This window comes from Cetorhinus maximus, unplaced genomic scaffold (assembly GCF_964194155.1).
Source record: "Cetorhinus maximus unplaced genomic scaffold, sCetMax3.hap1.1 HAP1_SCAFFOLD_822, whole genome shotgun sequence".
In the NCBI taxonomy this organism is placed as follows: Eukaryota; Metazoa; Chordata; class Chondrichthyes; order Lamniformes; family Cetorhinidae; genus Cetorhinus; species Cetorhinus maximus.
The window spans coordinates 90,346-109,129 of record NW_027596764.1 but is presented as its reverse complement, the minus strand read 5'-3'; the positions used below and the strand labels follow the sequence as shown (position 1 = coordinate 109,129).

General features: G+C 47.9%; 1 protein-coding gene across 2 annotated transcripts in view; it reads right to left on the bottom strand.

Moving 5' to 3' along the window:
- Positions 1–782: 782 nt before the first annotated feature.
- LOC144674812 (cathepsin L-like) overlaps positions 783–18,784 on the bottom strand; it is a 37,799-nt gene continuing 19,797 nt past the window's right edge. For both annotated transcript variants that reach the window (XM_078536009.1, XM_078536010.1), the window contains 3 exons: positions 12,428–12,518; positions 6,210–6,268; positions 783–1,484 (listed from right to left, as the gene is read on the bottom strand). In XM_078536009.1, the coding sequence (XP_078392135.1) occupies positions 1,413–1,484; positions 6,210–6,268; positions 12,428–12,518 (222 nt within the window). In that variant the 3' untranslated portion in view covers positions 783–1,412. The remainder of the gene's footprint in view (positions 1,485–6,209; positions 6,269–12,427; positions 12,519–18,784) is intronic.

The following is an 18,784-nucleotide window of genomic DNA, read 5'->3' as shown; positions in this document are numbered from 1 at the left end:
GGGGAGACGGAGCGTCCTTCTGAGCTCAGGGTTCAGGGACATTGTCTGAACGGACCAGAAGCAGCTTACACCCCAGTCGCCGCTACTCTGCCAGATGTTGGAACCTGGTGCTGACACAGGCAGAAATCATTCATGCCTGTCCCTCACAACAACGTTATACAGCGCCTTGAAAATAGTAAAACATCCCAAGGTGCTTCACAGGAGATTTGTCAGACAAAATTTGACCCCGAGTCACATAAGGAGTGTCATGAAGTTATTAATGTATATAGTATTTTGGAAAATACTTTTCTGTTACAATAGAGGTTTAGTCTGCGGGTATGTCTTAAGTGGATTAAAGCCAGCTGGTCTGGGTGCGTCGATATGTACTAGTTATGATCAAGGGATTCGGGTGGTTTATATATAGAATAACAGATACCAGGGAGTGAGTTACAGACTGGAATCTAATCGAGGGGTTCGGGTGGTTTATATATAGAATAACAGATACCTGGGAGTGAGTTACAGACTGGAATCTAATCGAGGGGTTCGGGTGGTTTATATATAGAATAACAGATACCCGAGAATGAGTTACAGACTGGAATCTAAGCGATGAGTTTGACACAGAAACAGGCCATTCGGCCCACCTGCTCCGTGCTGGTGTTAATGCTCCACTCGAGCCTCCTCTCACCCTCTCTTCATCTCACCCCATCATTCCCCCTTTCTAAGACTTAGCAGGGCAATAGGCTGGGCCAGAGGCTGATTGGGTTCCCCAGAGATAGTGATAACAAAATAACTCAAGTCACTGGGATGTTCATGTTGCTTTATTAAAGTATCGCAAAAGCTGAAAACCACATCTGTTTGAGATACAGTCGAGTTAAATTGGACAACAGCAATACAATGGACCAATCCCTTCCAATCAGGTAGAATTCCAATCAAACAATCACTTCCCATTGGCCAGAATTCCAATCAACCAATCCCTTCCTATTGGCCAGAATTCCAATTGACTACTCTCTTCCCATTGGCCAGAATTACAAGTGACCCCTGATTGGTTGGTTATCATTAAAAGTCAACTCCCAAAATCACACGATCGTTTCTCCTCAACATTTCTGCTTTGTTTTTACCCGGAACCAGTTGCCGATTGGATCCGAAATGGGGCCTTGCGACTTGTACATGAATCGGGCGTTTAGAGAGTGCCTGATACCGGTGTAACATCTGGTACTGAGCGGGTCAGGGAATGGCACTGGAATTGGGAAGTGCGATTGGCATCGCCAAGGGGCGGGGGGTGTTGGGGGTTGGGGGGTGGGGGTGGGGGTCTAGGACGATCCCCTTTTGAGCACCGAAGCTGCGTTAAGCTGCGAATCTGAGCTCCCTCCTCCTGAAGGGCTGCGTGCGGTGGAACTGCCCGTGTCTCTCCGTGCGATTTGCCAGCTCTTCTATTAGATGACAACGGTGATGGGTAACTTGTTGATTCCACAAGCTCCTTCTCCGCGGTAGATACGGAAGTATCCCTGTGAGATAAAGGAGGGTGGGAGAAAGTGACTTCCTCATGAACATGCTTTACATACAAGAGAGTGGAGTTTTCCCCTATTGTGAATGGACAATGATGTATTCATATACATTGTATATATCAAGAGAGAGAGAGAGAGAGAGAGAAACAGAGCGGTTGGGAAAGAAAGACACACAGGGAGAAAGAGAGAAAGAGGGGATGTGGAGAGAGAGTGAGAACACTAATCTTACTCTCATTGGTCAGGATTTCAATGATGTGTTCATATATATTGTATATATACTGAGAAAGAGAGATGTGGGGGGAGAGAGAAGGAAAGAGAGAGAGAGAGAGAACACTGTAATCTTACTCTCATTGGCCAGGATTTCAATGGACCCGTCCATCCCATTGGCCAGAATTCCAACGATCCAATTCCTTCCCAACTACTCTTATTGGATAGATTCTAATGGAACAATCCCTTTTCCCTTTTTCCCCCTGTGTTTTGGGATCCAGTCAGCGGGATTCCCAAAGATCTATGGGGTTGTTCATAGTGGCACCGTGACCAACTGTGCTCCCATCATCGGAGCCACACACAAATCAACGGGAACGATCCCAATCTCTCACTCGGAACCACATCGCCATCCAAGTCAGTGCTGGTGGCCCTGCGAGTAGTCACTGCTTTGCCCCCCCACTCCACCCCACCACAGCGTGGGCTGTCTCCTTGGAAACCAGAACGCTCCTCGATAACCCGGCAAAATTTCCCCAGATTGCAGGGAAGTAAATTTGCAGGGGGAAAGCGGATAAATCAGTGGGGCCAATTGGATAGCTCCCTCAGAGCTGACACAGGTACAATGGGCTGAATGGCCTCCTGCTGTTTGAAAGCAAGCTCTTTCTTCCTGTCATGTAACCACTGTCAAGCTGAGGTACAGACTGAGGCCTCAGATTCAGCTTCTTATCTGTGGGCTGGGTTAGCCACAATTGTCCTCTACGTGCCCACCCCCAGCATTAGGAGAAAGTCTGCTGTGGGGGTAATTCTCACTCTCAAACACTATCCAGTGATGCTCCCTCTCTCACCTCCCCCACCACATCATGCACTACATTCATTGATTTATTCGCATTCTCGGAGGATCTAACAAAGAGGGTGGATAAAGGAGAACCAGTAGATGTGCGGTATTTGGATTTCCAAAAGGCATTTGATGAGATGCCACATAAAAGGTTACTACACAAGGTAAGAGCTCATGGCATTGATGGTGATATATATTTTTGTAGACAGAGGTTTGGCTAACTAACAGGAAGCAGATAGTCAGGATAAATGGGGCATTTTCAGGTTGGCAAACTGTAACTAATGGAGTGCCACAGGGGTCAGTGCTCAGGCCTCAACTATTTACAATCTATATTGATGATTTGCATGACAGGACTGAATGTATTGCAGCCAAATTTGCTGATGATACAAAGATAGGTGGGAAAGTAAGTTGCGGGGAGGATACAAAGGGTCTTCAAAGGGAAATGTATATAAGTGAGCAGGAAAAAAATTGGTAGATGGAGTATAATGTGGGAAAATGTGAGGTTGTTCACTTTGGCAGGAAGAATAATAAAAGCAGAATATCAGTTAAACGAGGACAGAATACAGAATGCTGCAGTGCAGAGCGATCTGGGTGTCCTCGTACATGAATCACAAAAAGTCAGCATTCACGTACAGCAAGTGATGAGGAAGGCAAAGTGGAACTTAAAAAAGCAATTAGGAGAACAAAGAGGGGATATGAGAAAGCTCTGGCTGGTAAAAGTAGGGAAAATCCCAAGATATTCTATAAGTATATCAATGGGAAGAGGATAACCAGGGAAAGAGAAGGGCCCATAAGGGACCAAGGGGGCAATCTATGGGTGGAGCCAGAGGACATCGCCAGAGTGTTGAATGAATACTTCACGTCCGTCTTCACCCAAGAGAATGAGGATGAAGGTATGGAACTTGGGGAGAGAGACTGCGAGGTTCTTAAGCAAATTGATATAGGGAGTGATAAGGTATTGGAGGAGTTGGCAGGCTTAAAAGTGGACAAATCTCCAGGTCCGGATGAGTTGCATCCCAGACTGCTGAGGGAGGCAAGGGAGGAGATCGCAGGGGCTCTGACCCAAATTTTTAATACCTCTCTGGCCACGGGGGAGGTGGCAGAGGACTGGAGAACAGCTAATGTGGTTCTGCTGTTTAAGAAGGGTTGTAGAGATAAGCCAGGGAACTACAGACCAGTGAGTCTCACGTCAGTGGTAGAGAAACTATTGGAGAAAATTCTGAAGGAGAGAATCTATCTCCACTTGGAGAGGCAAGGTTTGATCAGGGATAGTCACCATGGCTTTGTCAGAGGGAGGTCATGCCTAACAAATTTGATTGAATTTTTTGAGGAGGTGACCAGGTGTGTAGATGAGGGTAGTGCAGTTGTTGTAGTTTATATGGATTTCAGCAAAGCCTTTGACAAGGTCCCACATGGGAGACTTATAAAGAAGGCAAATGCACATGGGATACAGGGTAATTTGATCAGGTGGATTCAAAATTGGCTTCGTTGTAGGGGACAGAGGGTGATGACAGAAGGATGCTTCAGTGACTGGAAGCCAGTGTCCAGTGGCGTACCACAGGGATCTGTGCTCGGTCCCCTATTATTTGTCATTTATATAAACGACATAGATGACAACATGGGGGGTAGGATTAGTAAGTTTGCAGATGACACAAAAATGTGGTTAACAGTGAGGTTGAGTGTCTTGGGCTACAGGAAGATATAGACGGGATGGTCAAATGGGCAGATAAGTGGCAGATGGAATTTAACCCTGAAAAGTGTGAGGTGATACACTTTGGAAGGAGTAATTTGACAAGAAAGTATTCAATGAACGGCATAACACTAGGAAGTTCTGAGGAACAAAGGGACCTTGGCGTGTGTGTCCATAGATCTCTGAAGGCAGAGGGGCATGTTAGTGGGGTGGTGATAAAGGACACTTGCCTTTATCAATCGAGGCATAGATTACAAAAGTAGGGAGGTCATGTTGGAGTTGTATAGAACCTTGGTGAGGCCACAGCTGGAGTACTGTGTGCAGTTCTGGTCGCCACATTATAGGAAGGATGTGATTGCACTGGAGGGGGTGCAGAGGAGATTCACCAGGATGTTGCCTGGGATGAAACATTTAAGTTATGAAGAGAGGTTGGATAGACTAGGGTTGCTTTCGTTGGAGCAGAGAAGGCTGAGGGGCGACCTGATCGAGGTGTACAAGATTATGAGGGGCATGGACAGGGTGGATAGGGAGCAGCTGTTCCCCTTAGTTGAAGGGTCAGTCACAAGGGGGCACAGTTCAAGGTGAGGGGCAGGAAGTTTAGGGGAGATGTGAGGAAAAGCTTTTTTACCCAGAGGGTGGTGAGGGTCTGGAACGCGCTGCCTGGGAGGGTGGTGGAGGCGGGTTAGCCTCACATCCTTTAAAAAGTACCTGGATGAGCACTTGGCACGTCATAACATTCAAGGCTATGGGCCAAGCGCTGGTAAATGGGATTAGGTAGGTAGGTCAGGTGTTTCTCACGTGTCGGTGCAGACTCGATGGGCTGAAGGGCCTCTTCTTCACCGTGTGATTCTGTGATTCTGAGAGGCGACCTTATTGAAACATATAAGATTCTGAGGGGGTTTGACAGGGTGGAGGCTGAGAGGATATTTCCCCCTTGTGGGGGAGTCTAGAACGAGGGGGCCACAGTTTCAAAATAAAGGGTCTCCCATGTGAGATGGAGATGAGGAGAAATTTCCTCTCTCAGAGGGTCGCTAGTCTGTGGAAATCTCTTCCCCAGAGAGCAGTGGAGGCTGGGTCATTGAATACATTCAAGGCTGAGGTAGACAGATCTTTGATCGATAGGGGAGTCAAGGGTTGAGGGGGACAGGCAGGAAAGTGAAGCTAAGGCCATAAATCAGATCAGCCATGATCTTATTGAATGGTAGAGCAGGCTCGAGGGGCCGAATGGCCTACTCCTGTTTCTTATGATCCTATAATCTTATCGCAGAGAAGGTTAAGGGGTTGATTTAATCGGGGCGTTCAAAATCATGAGGGGGTTTGGATAGAGTAAATAAGGGGAAAGTGTTTCCCAGTGGCAGGAGGGTCGGTAACCAGAGGGGACACAGATTGAAGAGAATCGGCAAAAGAACCAGAGAGAGGGGGAGATAAGGAGAATTTTTTTTTACACAGCGAGTTGTTGTGATCTGGAAGGCGCTGCCTGAAAGGGCGGCGGGAGCAGATTCAATAGGGACTTTCCAGAAGGGAAATGGATAAATACTTGAGGGGAAAGATTCTGTCCAATTGAGGTTTTTAAGATGATTAAAGGATTTGACGGGATAAAAATGATTTCCTTTGGGGGAGGGGCGTCCAGAACAAGGACTGGGGGCTGGGTTGGGGTGGGGGCTGGGTGGGGTTAACCTTAAAATGAGAGTCAGGCCGTTCAGGGGCGATGTCAGGAGGCACTTCCTCACACAGAGGGGAGTGGGAATCTGGGAACTCTCTCCCCCCCCACCCACCCCAGCAAAAATGTCGAGTCTTTGGAGGAGGGGGTGGGTGGGGGGAGTCAATTAGAAATTTGTAAACTGAGACAGATCCATTTTTGCTGGGGAAGGGGGATTAAGGCTTACGGAACCAAGGCTGGGTTACAGATCAGCCGAGGGGAAAGTGGATACTGGAACAGGTTCGAGGGGCAGAATGGCCTCCTCCTCGGTCTTATGCACGAATGGGAAGTACTTACCTTCTCGCCCCAGTCTGCACCCCAGCTGTTCTTGATGATCCAGTAAGGATAACCTCGGGCTGTCAGAACGAAAGGGCCACACACAGAATGAGTGAAGGTGACCTCGCTCCTGTTAATGAAGATATTTCTCCTCATCTCAGTCTGAAAACCCGTATCCTCAGACTGTGACCCCTGGTTCTGGACTCCCCCCACCATCGGGAACATCCTTCCTGCATCTACCCTGTCTAGTCCTGTTAGAATTTTATAGGTTTCTATGAGATCCCCCCTCATTCTTCTGAACTCCAGCGAATATAATCCTAACCGACTCAATCTCTCCTCATATGTCAGTCCCGCCATCCCAGGAATCAGTCAGGTAAACCTTCGCTGCACTCCCTCTATAGCAAGAACATCCTTCCTCAGATAAGGAGACCAAAACTGCACACAATATTCCAGGTGTGGTCTCACCAAGGCCCTGTACAATTGCAGCAAGACATCCCTGTTCCTGTACTCGAATCCTCTGGCTATGAAGGCCAACATACCATTTGCCTTCTTTACCGCCTGCTGCACCTGCATGCTTACCTTCAGTAATACTCCCTGGACAGCCTCCTGTCCATTGTCCATGTTTCAACCCCATGCAGTAAGGTAGGGATCACAGGAACAAGATAGACCATGAGTTGGGTTTCGGTCTCAATGTCTCAATCTTCAGACACTCGCTTCCTCAGGTTACCAAAGATAGCTGCAGTAGATCTCAGACAACGCTGGATTTCTCCCTCAATGTCAGCTCTCTGGGGAAGATGGCTTCTGAGGTACCGGGAGTGTTCCACATTTTCCAGGCGCTCCTCTCGCATCCTATTCAATGCGGCTGGGACTTGTGGGTCAAAATCCTGGAACTCCCTCCCTAACAGCGCTGTGGGTGTACCTACACCACAGGGACTGCAGCGGTTCAAGAAGGCAGCTCACCCCCCACCTTTTCAAGGGGGCAATGAGGGATGGGGAATAAAATGGTTTACCGTCCACTCGATAGAGAAGCCGCAATACCTAAAGAGGTTGATGTCATTCCCGGCATTTTCCTTGTGGTTGGCAAGCTGGGAACGTCATGTTGGCCTTGCCTCTTGGCGGCCTAAACCCACATTGAGCTGATTCGGCGAGTAGCTCTTCAGCAAGTGGGGTAAGTCCATTCAGAAGGGTCCTGGTGATGGTCTTCCCAGCAGTGGAAAGCAGGGAGAGGCCTCTGTTATTTCTACAGTGGGAATCCCCCCCCCCCAACCTTTCTTGAAGGTTGCCACAATCACGGCATCCTCAAGATCACCATAAGACCATAAGACATAGGAGCAGAAATTAGGCCATTCGGCCCATCGAGTCTGCTCCACCATTCAATCATGGCTGATAAGTTTCTCAATCCCATTCTCCCGCCTTCTCCCCATAACCTTTGATCCCCTTACCAATCACGACCCTAAATACACTCAATGACCTGGCCTCCACAGCCTTCTGTGGCAATGAATTCCATAGATTCACCAATCTCTGGCTAAAGAAGTTTCTCCTCATCTCTGTTCTAAAAGGTCTTCCCTTTACTCTGAGGCTGTGCCCTCGGGTCCTAGTCTCTCCTACTAATGGAAACATCTTCCCCACGTCCACTCTATCCAGGCCTTTCAGTATTCTGTAAGTTTCAATCAGATCCCCCCTCATCCTTCTAAACTCCATCGAGTATAGACCCAGAGTCCTCAAACGTTCCTCATATGTTAAGCCTTTCATTCCTGTGATCGTTCTCATGAACCTCCTCTGGACCCTCTCCAGGGCCAGAACATCCTTCCTGAGATACGGAGCCCAAAATTGCTCACAACATTCTAAATGTGGTCTGACCAGAGCCTTATAAAGCCTCAGCAGCACATCCCTGTTTTTATATTCTAATCCTCTTGAAATAAATGCCAACATTGCATTTGCCTTCCTAACTACCGACTCAACCTGCAAGTTAACCTTAAGAGAATCCTGGACTAGGACTCCTAAGTCCCTTTGCACTCCAGATTTCTGAATTCTCTCCCCATATAGAAAATAGTCTATGCCTCTATTCTTCCTACCAAAGTGCATGACCTCACACTTCCCCATGTTGTATTCCATCTGCCACTTCTTTGCCCATTCTCCTAACCTGTCCAGATCCTTCTGCAGCCTCCCCGCCTCCTCAATACTACATGTCCCTCCACCTGTCTTTGTATCATCTGCAAACTTAGCCAGGATGCCCTCAGTTCCTTCATCTAGATCATTAATGCATAAAGTGAAAAGTTGTGGTCCCAACACTGACCCCTGCGGAACTCCACTAGTCACCGGCTGCCATCCTGAGAAGGACCCCCTTATCCCCACTCTCTGCCTCCTGCCAGACAGCCAATCTTCTATCCATGCTAGTACCTTGCCTCTAACACCATGAGCTCTTATCTTACTGAGCAGCCTCCTGTGCGGCACCTTGTCAAAGGCCTTCTGGAAGTCCAAGTAGATAACATCCATTGGCTCTCCTTTGCCTAACCTACTCGTTACCTCCTCAAAGAATTCTAACAGATTTGTCAGGCATGACCTCCATCACTCAGAGCTTCCCCTTCACTCCGGATCGGCGGGGGGGGGTGTGGGGACGAGGGCATGGGGCTGGAGCGTTAGCTCCTCTCCTCCGTGCTTAAAGTTTTCATTGGGTGGGGGTTTCCACCACCTCCTGCCGCTTTGTTGCTCTTCATTTGCCTGATGGCTTTCGTCACCTCCATGGGCATCGGCGGCATTCCCAGTTGTGGGGCGGAGTTGAAGATGTGCGCGTCAACAATTGATTCTTGACTGAAGAGGCCTTCAAAATGCTCCTTGCAATGCGGCATTGACAGCTTCCCTTTCCCTCATCAGATCGCACACCTACCCCAACCCGTCTCCCCTGCCAACCACCGCTGCCTGTCCTTAGGCCCCAGAGGAGCTGGTCCTTGAGTACTTGGTCCTTGTGACAGCGAAGAAGCCAGGGGTGTCGTTCGTGTCGGCGAGACGGCGAATTCCCTTTAGCCCTGTCCGTCCGCCAGCCACACATTCTTCATCGAGTGGGTGTACCCTTGCACCTCGACTTCAGCTTGTCGGTAAGCCGGTTCCTCGCGCTCTGGGTTCGAGTCGTCCCACCAGGCACAGAGAGCCTTGCGCTTGTGGTCAATCAGCCCGTTGCTACCGCCATCATTTTCACCAAACCAATCCTGATCTTTCCTGACAAGAGGGTCCAAGTGTTTCTTTGCAGGCATTGGTGATATTGGCCTTAAGGACATCCCAAGCTCTGTGGGATAAGACCATAAGACGGAGGAGCAGAAGTAGGCCATTCGGCCCATCGAATCTGCTCCGCCATTCAATGAGATCATGGCCGATCTGATAATCCTCAACTCCACTTTCCTGCCTTTTCCCCATAACCCTTGATTCTCTTACTGATTAAAAATCTGTCTATCTCAGCTTTGAATATACTTAAGGACCCAGCCTCTACAGCCCTCTGCGGTAAAGAATTCCACAGATTCACTACCCACTGAGAGAAGAAATTCCTCCTCATCTCTGTTTTAAATGGGCGACCCCTTACTCTGAGATTATACTCTCTGGTCCTTGACTCTCCCACAAGGGGAAACAACCTCTCAGCATCTACCCTGTCAAGCCCCCTAAGAATCTTATATGTTTCAATAAGGTCACCTCTCATTCTCCTAAACTCCAATGAGTACAGGCCAACCTACTCAACCTTTCCTCATAAGAAAATCCCTCCATCCCCGGGATCAACCTAGTGAACCTTCTTGTCAATATCTTATTAATTACATTGTTAAGGTTTAACGCCAATTACATTATTGACCAGGTGAGGCCAGTAGATTTAGAGTTTCTACAATCATGACATTATTGTATCCCCTTAACAAGACCGAGCATTTTGAATCATTATGTGGAGGTGTCAGCTGTGGCTCAGTTCATAGCACCCTCGCCTTTGCATCAGAGGGTTGTGGGTTCATGTCCCACTCCTGGAAGCCAAGAACTGTGATTGTACTCAAAAGAGTTGCAATCTGTGACTGTTGATAACTCGAAAGAGTTGAATCATTATGTTGAAGAATTGTGGATGACATTAAGGGGTAGGAGTTTGAAGGAAAAAAGGCAAATTGTATTTGTACACCTATCAATGGGGATAGCTGGGACACTGGTTGGGGTGGGGTTGGAATCGTGTTGACTGTGAACTAAGTCAATAAGTTCCCTCCAGCAAAGAAAGCGGCTGTGTCTTAATTTTAACCTCACCTACCAGCGTGGATCCATTTAATGATGATCGCAGAAGACGTTTAGCCTATAGCTGAAGATTGGAAACTAAGATACCTTTTCAGCCAGAAGATTGCTATTGGAGTTACTTTTGAGAAGAACGGCTGAAACTAAGTGTAAAGCGTCAGGGTATGATTTTTCCACCATTGTGCTGTGAAGCCAAACCCTATGACCAATGCAAGAATGAAGTGGACAGGGATCACAAGCTTACCAAAGGAAAAGTGAGATACGGACTTGGCACTTTCACCTCCCACCAGAAGCAGGAGCAGAGGCGCAAAGTATTTTCAGAGCTCGTGGTTCATCATTCGGGCACTGAGGAAGGTTGGGATAAACTCCTAACATCGATTGATGAGAAAGGTGATCTGTCGAATGCCTACGAGGCTTGGTCGGGCTTTAATAAGTTTGGAAGGGTGGAGAGTTATTCCACAGAAGAATGTGTCATGGAATTGAACAGGTGAAATGCAATATGGCAGAAATTCTGTGCGGAGGTCCATATTTGAGTGCTTGCCTTCCAATGGTTGGATTGTACTAAAGTATTAAACATGGGCAGGCTCCTGGTCTCGACTGGAGTTGGATTCTGAGAAAGGCACTCTCTGTCCGAATAGATGCTTGAAGCTAGGGGAGGGGTTGGAGTAGTGTTGACAGTGAACTGAGTCAATAAACTCTCTCCAGCAACGAAAGTCTTCGTTTAACTTCACCGACTGGGCATGGATCCAGTTAACAGTGGACACTTTTCCCTACGGCATTGGCAGGAATTGCTCTCTTCTGATTGGATCCTTCAGACCTTTGGTGCTGGTCTTTTGAGGGCCTCGATTTTGCCGTGCCCATTCTTTAGGAGGCAGTTTGATGGACATAACTGAATGAGTAAGTCAGCGATCGGTCCGGTTATCGGCCCCTGTCACTGGTGGTGCAGACATCTTTGCGACTCAGGGCGCGATTGGTGATGTCATTGATCAGGCGCCAATGCTTGGACTGTAGGTGTTGCTGTAACGTTTTGTACAGTTCTCGTGGTGGAACGGGGTTTGGTTGGTGGGGGTGGGGGGTGCGGGCGTCGGCAGGTGGTGGCTGGCGATGGTAACCCCATGTTCTGTGCAATTGGTGAGGAGAGGAATGGGGGCTTGGAATTGACATTCCAATTCCTCTCCGGCCAATAGTTCCATTCCGGAGATTGGAACGTCTGCCGACCTCTGGCGCTCGAAGCCTCTGAGAAGAGTTAAGCCGGCATCCCACAGGGAGCCTGGTCACGCTTGGCATAGGAACCTCCCTTGGCTCCACTATCTGGCACTGACCACGGTGGCGAACCGGCACCTTGCCAGTTTGAGATGAGGCATCATGAGGCGCTCATTTCTTCCAAGAGGGGAACTCATGAAGCCAGTCGACGGCAAGTCCAACTCTGTGAACTCCGAGTTCCCCTCATTCCTTTCTGTGGAAAAAATGATAGCTACCTCGGAGTTAGAGTTGGTCAGTGAAGTCACCTTTAACACAAACTCCAGTTGAGATGTGTAGACTTAGACAATCTTTTCAGCTGTCCATTCTCGTGTTAAATAAAATAGCTTCTAATAGCACATCCCGAATAATTCGTCATCTCGGCTATATTAATGTTGGCGGCAATAAGCCCGATCCTCATACCAAACCCACTATCTCACACCACGGTGTAGCTAGGCCGCCCCCGAACGGGTTTATTTAAGCGCGGTGAGGGTTTTCCTTTAAGATCATAGTTTGAAAACTTGTAAAGGATTCGCCATTTATCCCTGGAACAAAAATACGGCTCTCAATCCTCTTGCCCTCTCGCTTGAGACTTTTCTCCCAGTAATACGATCCAACTGGGAAAGGCCAGGAGCCGCTAAAAGCCATCTGTCTGTAAAAAGAGCGGCGGGTTGTAGCTCCTCCCCCACCCCACTCCACCCCTCCCCCCGCCCACCCACCGCCGGTTAAGGAGGTTACTAGTCATCACTTACATGTGCCGTAGCCCACAACCAGCATCACGTGGTTCAATCTGAAATTGTCACATGCGTAAGCTCCAGGCCGGATTATCCCTCTTCGGTATCCCTGAAGAAAAACAATCGGATGAACTTCTGCTGGGTTCATCAAGATTACTGATTCCTTTTTAAAATCCTCTCAGGGGATGCGGGCAATGCCAGAAACATCCAGCATCTGAGGCCCATCCCCAATTACCCCTGGGACACGTTGGCCTTCTTCTTCCACTGAAGCCTGCCTGGGTTCAACTTTTCCGTAGCAGTTTTGGCACAACCGAGTGGCCTTCAGCTTGGCCATTTCTAGAGGGGCAGGTAAGAGTCGACCACATCGCTGTGGGGTCTGGAGTCACATGTAGGCCCAGACCAAGTAAGGACAGCAGATTTCCCTTCCCCTAAAGGGGGCATTAATGAACCAGATGGGGTTTTTACACCCATCGATGATGGTCGCCATGGTCACCATCATTGAGACTAGCTCTATAATTCCTGATTTATTCATCGAATTTAAATTCCGTGGTGGGATTCAATCCCATGTCCCTCAGAGCATTAGCCTGTGCCCCAGGATTACTAGTCCCGTGACGTTACCACTACACCAACATCACCCTGTCATGTGTTCGTCCCCCTGGTGTGGGGGTGTGGTAGGACATTGTTATTTATCCTTCATCTCTGTCCTAATTCCAGGGACCGGAAAGGCTGAAACCACTGCTTATTGACCGCTGTTCGAACACCACCCCCTGCCACTCCCTGCCACCCCCTGCCAACTCCCTCCACCTGCCCCCTCCCCCACCCCCCTGCCATGCAGTTCACCTGCATTCGGTTCACTTGCATGGGACTCATCGTACGGAGGTTGCCAACGTGCCACCCTGACTGCCTACCTGGGTCTCACCACGGTGAGGTCGAAATCCCCGTGGAGGGCATTTTATAGGGTCAATTGGCGCCATGCCGACATGCCAACCCCCCAACCCCCTCCCAACCCCCCACCCCACCCTTCAACTATTCCGCGTGTTGCCGCCGTGCCCCTTCATCTCACCAATGGACAACCTGCGGCCCTCGGTTCTGGACCACCACCCTCCAGGGAGGATAAATGCAAAATAGTGCAGGCGCCGGAAACCTGAAGTCGAAAAGGAAAAGCGGCGGGAAAATTCGGCAGATCAGGCAGCATCAGCGGAGAGAGAGAGAGAGAGAGAGAGAGAGAGAGGGACAGAGTTAACGTTTCACCAGAACTGAAGAAAGCTAGGAATGGAAGAGTTTTTAAGTCAGTTGGAAAGGGCGGGTTGGAGGGGGTGAGGGGTGGTTGCGGCGAGAGCAGTAAGAACAAAGGAGATGAAAGGGTGGAGGGTAGACAAGGTTAAATAACAAAAGAGTTCATGGCACCACAGCCAGAGAGAGTGGTAATGGGCATAGTAAAGAAACAAAGGCTGTGTCCAAGTGAGGCATGAATGGCTGCATGAAAACCATCTGGATGCGAGAGGAAGGGGCAAAAAAAGAAACCAGACAAAGACCAACCCAGCAAAACAAAAAATAAAGGAAATAAAAAACACAGAACAAGATGGAGGCTGAGGTTCTGAGCTAAAGTTGTTGAACTCAGTGTTGAGACCAGAAGGCTGTAGGCTGCCAGTTGAAAGATAAGGGGCTGTTCCTCAGGCTTGTGTTGAGCTTCACTGTAGCAGACCAAGGACAGAGAGATCAGAGTGGGTGCAATGTGGGGAATTAAACTGACCAAGGACAGAGAGATCAGATTGGGAGCAAGATGGAGAGTTAAACTGACCAAGGCAGAATGGTCAGAGTGGGAGCACAATAGAGGATTAAATTGACCAAGGACAGAGAGGTCAGAGTGGGGGAAAGGTAGAGAATTAAAAAGACCAAGGGCAGAGAGGTCAGAGTGGGAGAAGGTGGGCTATTGAATTCACAAACAACCCAAAGATCAGGGTCATTCTTGAGAAGTAAATGGAGATGTCTCGCAAAGCCATCGCCCAGTCTGTGTTTGATCTCCCCAGTGTAGAGGAACAAATGCAGTGGACTAAACTGAAAGAAATGCAAGTAAATTGCTCCTTCACTTAAAAGCAGTTTTTGGTTCCTTGGATGGTAAGGAGGGGGGTAGTGAAAGGGCATCTCTTGTACTTGGACAGAAAGGTGGCATAGGGATGGGAGGGGGTGTTAGGGGTGACTGAGGAGTGCACTAGGGTGTTGCTTAGGGAACAGTCTCTATGGAATGCTGAAAGGGCAGGGAGGGGATGGTAGATCATGGCATCACACTAGAGGTGGCAGAAATGGCAGAGGATGATCTATTGAACACAGAAGGGGTGGAAGGTGAGGATAAGGGGAGACCTATCATGGTTCTGGGAGGGAGGGGAAGAGATGAGTGCAGAATGGTGGAAAATAGACTGGGCACAGTGGTGAATACTTAGGAAGGATACACTGATTTTGGAGGGAGTGCAGCATGGATTTACCAGAATTATACCTGGACTCCAAGGGTTAAATTACGAGGAGAGATTACACAAACTGGGGTCGTATTCCCTGGAATTTGGAAAGTTAAGGGGGGAGATTTGTTTTCAAGATGTGAAGGGGGAACAGATAGGACAAATAGAGAGAAACCAATCCCGCTGGTCGGGGGAGTCTCGGACTAGGGGGCAGAGTCTAAAAATGAGAGCCAGACCTTTCGGGAGTGAGATTAGGAAACTCTTTCACACACACAGGGCGGGAGAAGTTTGGAAACTCTCTCCCACAAACGGCAATTGATGGTGGATCGATTAATTTTAAACCTGAGGTTGATAGATTTTGCTAACCAAAGGGCTATGGGTCAGGACTTGTCTGAAGGCCAAAGGTGTAGTTTTTGAAAATTCATTCTTTCATGGGATGTGGGCATCGCTGGCTAGACCAGCATTTATTGCCCATCCCTAATTGTCCCTTGAGAAGGTGGTAGTGAGCTGCCTCAACCCCCCCTCCCCTCCCCTCCCCTCCCCCCCACCATTACTGTGGGTCTGGAGCCACCTGTAGGCCCAGACTGGGGTAAGAACAGCGGATTTCCCTTCCCTAAAGGGGCATCAATGAACCAGATGGGGTTTTTTTTGACAACAATCAACACTGGGTTTATTTTTAATGGTCGTCATTAGATTTTTAATTCCAGATTTCTTTTAATTGAATTCAAATTCAAACTTCCCCATCTGCTGTGTGGAGGGACTTGAACCCAGGTACCCCCAGAATGTTAACTGGGTGTTTCCTGGATTACCAGGCCAATGCATGAAATATGAGATGGACATCTTCCTTCTGTTTAAACTTTATTTAGGTGGCTATTGGGTTTTTATTGGGCATTTTCTACAGTTGGCTTCTATTTTCTTTATTTTCAAGACTGGGTTTTTATCCCCTGGAGTTTAGAATGATCTCATTCAAACATACAAAATGATTACAGCCCTCGACAGGGGAGATGTGGATAGGATGTTTCCTCTTGGCTGGGGGTGGGGGTCTACAACCAAGGGGACACAGTCTCAGAATTAAGGGGCCAGGCCGTTTAGGGACTGAGATGAGGAGGAATTTCTTCACTCAGAGGGTTGGTGAATCTTTGGAATTCTCTACCCCCAGAGGGCTCAGCCACTGAATGTGTTCGAGACTGAGATCGATAGATTTCTGCAGATTAAAAACATCAAGGGATAAGGGGGATGGTGCAGGGAAACGGGTGTTGAAGGAGAAGATCGTCCGTGATCTCGTTGAATGACGGAACGAGCCCGAAGGGCCGAATGGCCTCCTCCCGCTCCTATTTCTTATGTTCTTCCGCGCACGCTCATGCCATGTCTCAAAGCAGCAGATAGAGAGAAAGGGAGGAGGAGGGTGAGCATTGCGCAAATCAAATAAGAAACTGTTATCGACGCCATAGAGTGCAGAATTTACCTGAACTCTAACCAAGTGAATTGGTCTGGATTAGTGACCAGAACCGCAAAGGCCAAATTTTGAAAAAAACAAACAAACACTGGAGTAGTAGGATCTGGCACATACAGGGTTAATGCGGGACTGGGTACAGTACCACCCACGCAGTGATATAAGAAGGCACTATGACCCAGACGCAGGGTCAGTTCAGAGGTGGACGGAGTTGGGTTATGTCAGGAAGATATAATAATTTCCATAATGTTAAATTAATTTATTGTAAAATAGAGTAATAGTGGAATATGTGTGTGTGTGTGTGTGTGTGTGTGTGTCTTAATTGAATTAGAGGCAGCTGGTCTGGGCGCTTTGATGTAAGAAGAGGAGTTAGGTTTGAAATGTTAATTCGGTACACATGGGGAAGTTTAGAAACATTGGCGTCAAGGTGTCATTTTTAAATAAACCAGACTAGATTGTTTTCAAAAGAGGGAGTGAAATGTGTCACCTAGCCAGGTGAAGTTTAGAAAGAATTTATTTTTCCCAGAGATTACTGGTAAAGCCTAGTGCTATGAGAGATTTTTATTATCAGAAAGATGAAGTCCAAAGACAGAGTGAAATAATGGGAATTTGCATTCAAAGGGGAAAATATGTATAAAGGAGTGAAGGCTGTGTGTAAAGGTAGGAATTTTAAGGTCTTACAAGTGTGAAAAGCCTTCCGCATCTATGCCTCAAGCTGCTGTCTACAAAGGGCTGGAGTTACGAAGGCTCACTTTGAACTCGACATGTTCAGGGTATCATGTTTCTTTGCCTGGGTCTTTTAAAATCTATGTGTCTTACTGTTGCCTAAACAAAGGTATAACTGGGGCTCAGATCAAGTAGGGATTTAGAAGTTATCATAGTAGAAATTTGTATATCTATGAATGTATTTAAAATCATTTCTCTTATTAAAAAATGTTTCATCTAGTTTTGTAAAAAACCTTGGGATCTTATTACTACTGAACTTAAGGCACGCATCTCGAAGTTTATACAAATTGCAAATAAGTTGTGGCAGTTGTTTGAAGTTTCCCTCTGGGATTTGAACAACTCAGCATTTACCATCTGCTGGGTCATAACAGGCTAAGACCTAGACAGGAGTCAGCTCCATACCTGTGCCCTCTACTATATATATATATATATATATATATATGTACATGGTTATGAGTTGGTTATAAAGTTAATATGCTTCAGACCACGAAGCCTATTTAATGGTGTCCGAAGCAGGATTCTACCTGGTGGCAGCATCCAGATAGAAAATAAAACCTTTATCCTTGCAAGGATGCAGAGAAACTGGGGAAAAGGACACCTTCAATGGACTCAGAACGGAAGCGACCTCCCAACTGAAGCTACAGATGTGAAGGGAAACTCAGCTCCAGCAAGCAGAGCTCGCACCAAAGCCTGCAAAAGGTGAGGTACATTTTTTTTCCCCCAGCCAGCCCTAGGGAAGCCCCTCCTCAAATCGTCCAGCCAGGAGAGCCTTCGCTCACCCCCCATCCCCCACCCCGGTCGCCGACTCTGAGTCTCAACCCGTGGCTCTCGAGTTTGGCAAAGAAAAGAGGAAAGAAAACGAACTTTGTCTCCCTTGGGTGCCTTGAGACCGTCCGATTTCCTAAACAGTGAGCCTGTGGTTCTTATCTACGCGTCCGACTCGTAACGCCATACCGCTGTTTAAGTTAAGCTGGCCGACGCTTGCAGCCATTGCGGACCCTCCTTCCTCAGCCAAGTGCGCGCCGCTGCCGTTTTGGAAAGGCCGTGAGAAACCGGCAAGCGTGGGAGGAGCTTAGCGGCTTCTTAGTGAACGGTGACGCCATCTTGGAAGCCTCTAATCTCTTAAAACTCTTTAAAGATCTTCAAAACGGATCAGAATTCCACACTTCCAAGCTCCACACTAGGATTCACCAGTGGCCCGGGCCAGTGACGAAACTGGAATCGTTGGAGGAAATGATTTTTAAGATATAACATGGCCTAAATTTAAAAAAAAAAAATCAGGTGCAGAACAAGTCAGCACGCTTCTTTACTCAATTGGGCCAACTGCAGATGACATCTTGGCACAACAAGCGATCGATAAGGCATCGGCCAAATTTGATGGCGTTTTGAAATCCTTCAATGCTTGTTTCAACCTGAGATCCAATAGAATATTGGAGCAAGCCAAATTTAATAAGAGTCCAACGACCCGGGATCCCTGCTGATTCCTTCACAGATCGATCTATCTCTACAGGATGGCAGAAGGGGCGTGATTATGGCAATTTAAAACCTGAGCGCATCTGAGATGGATTCGGCGTGGGGTGTTGCAGACGATTCACTCTCTGGCCTCCTGCAGGCTAAAGATGATCTTACCTTAGACAAGGCTGTGCAGTGAGCTGGACTGCCTGAGCTACGTGAGGAACACAGGGCCGTCCTAAGGGGAGAGAGCACTGCACAGGACCAGGAAACAACCCTCCCTCCACCATA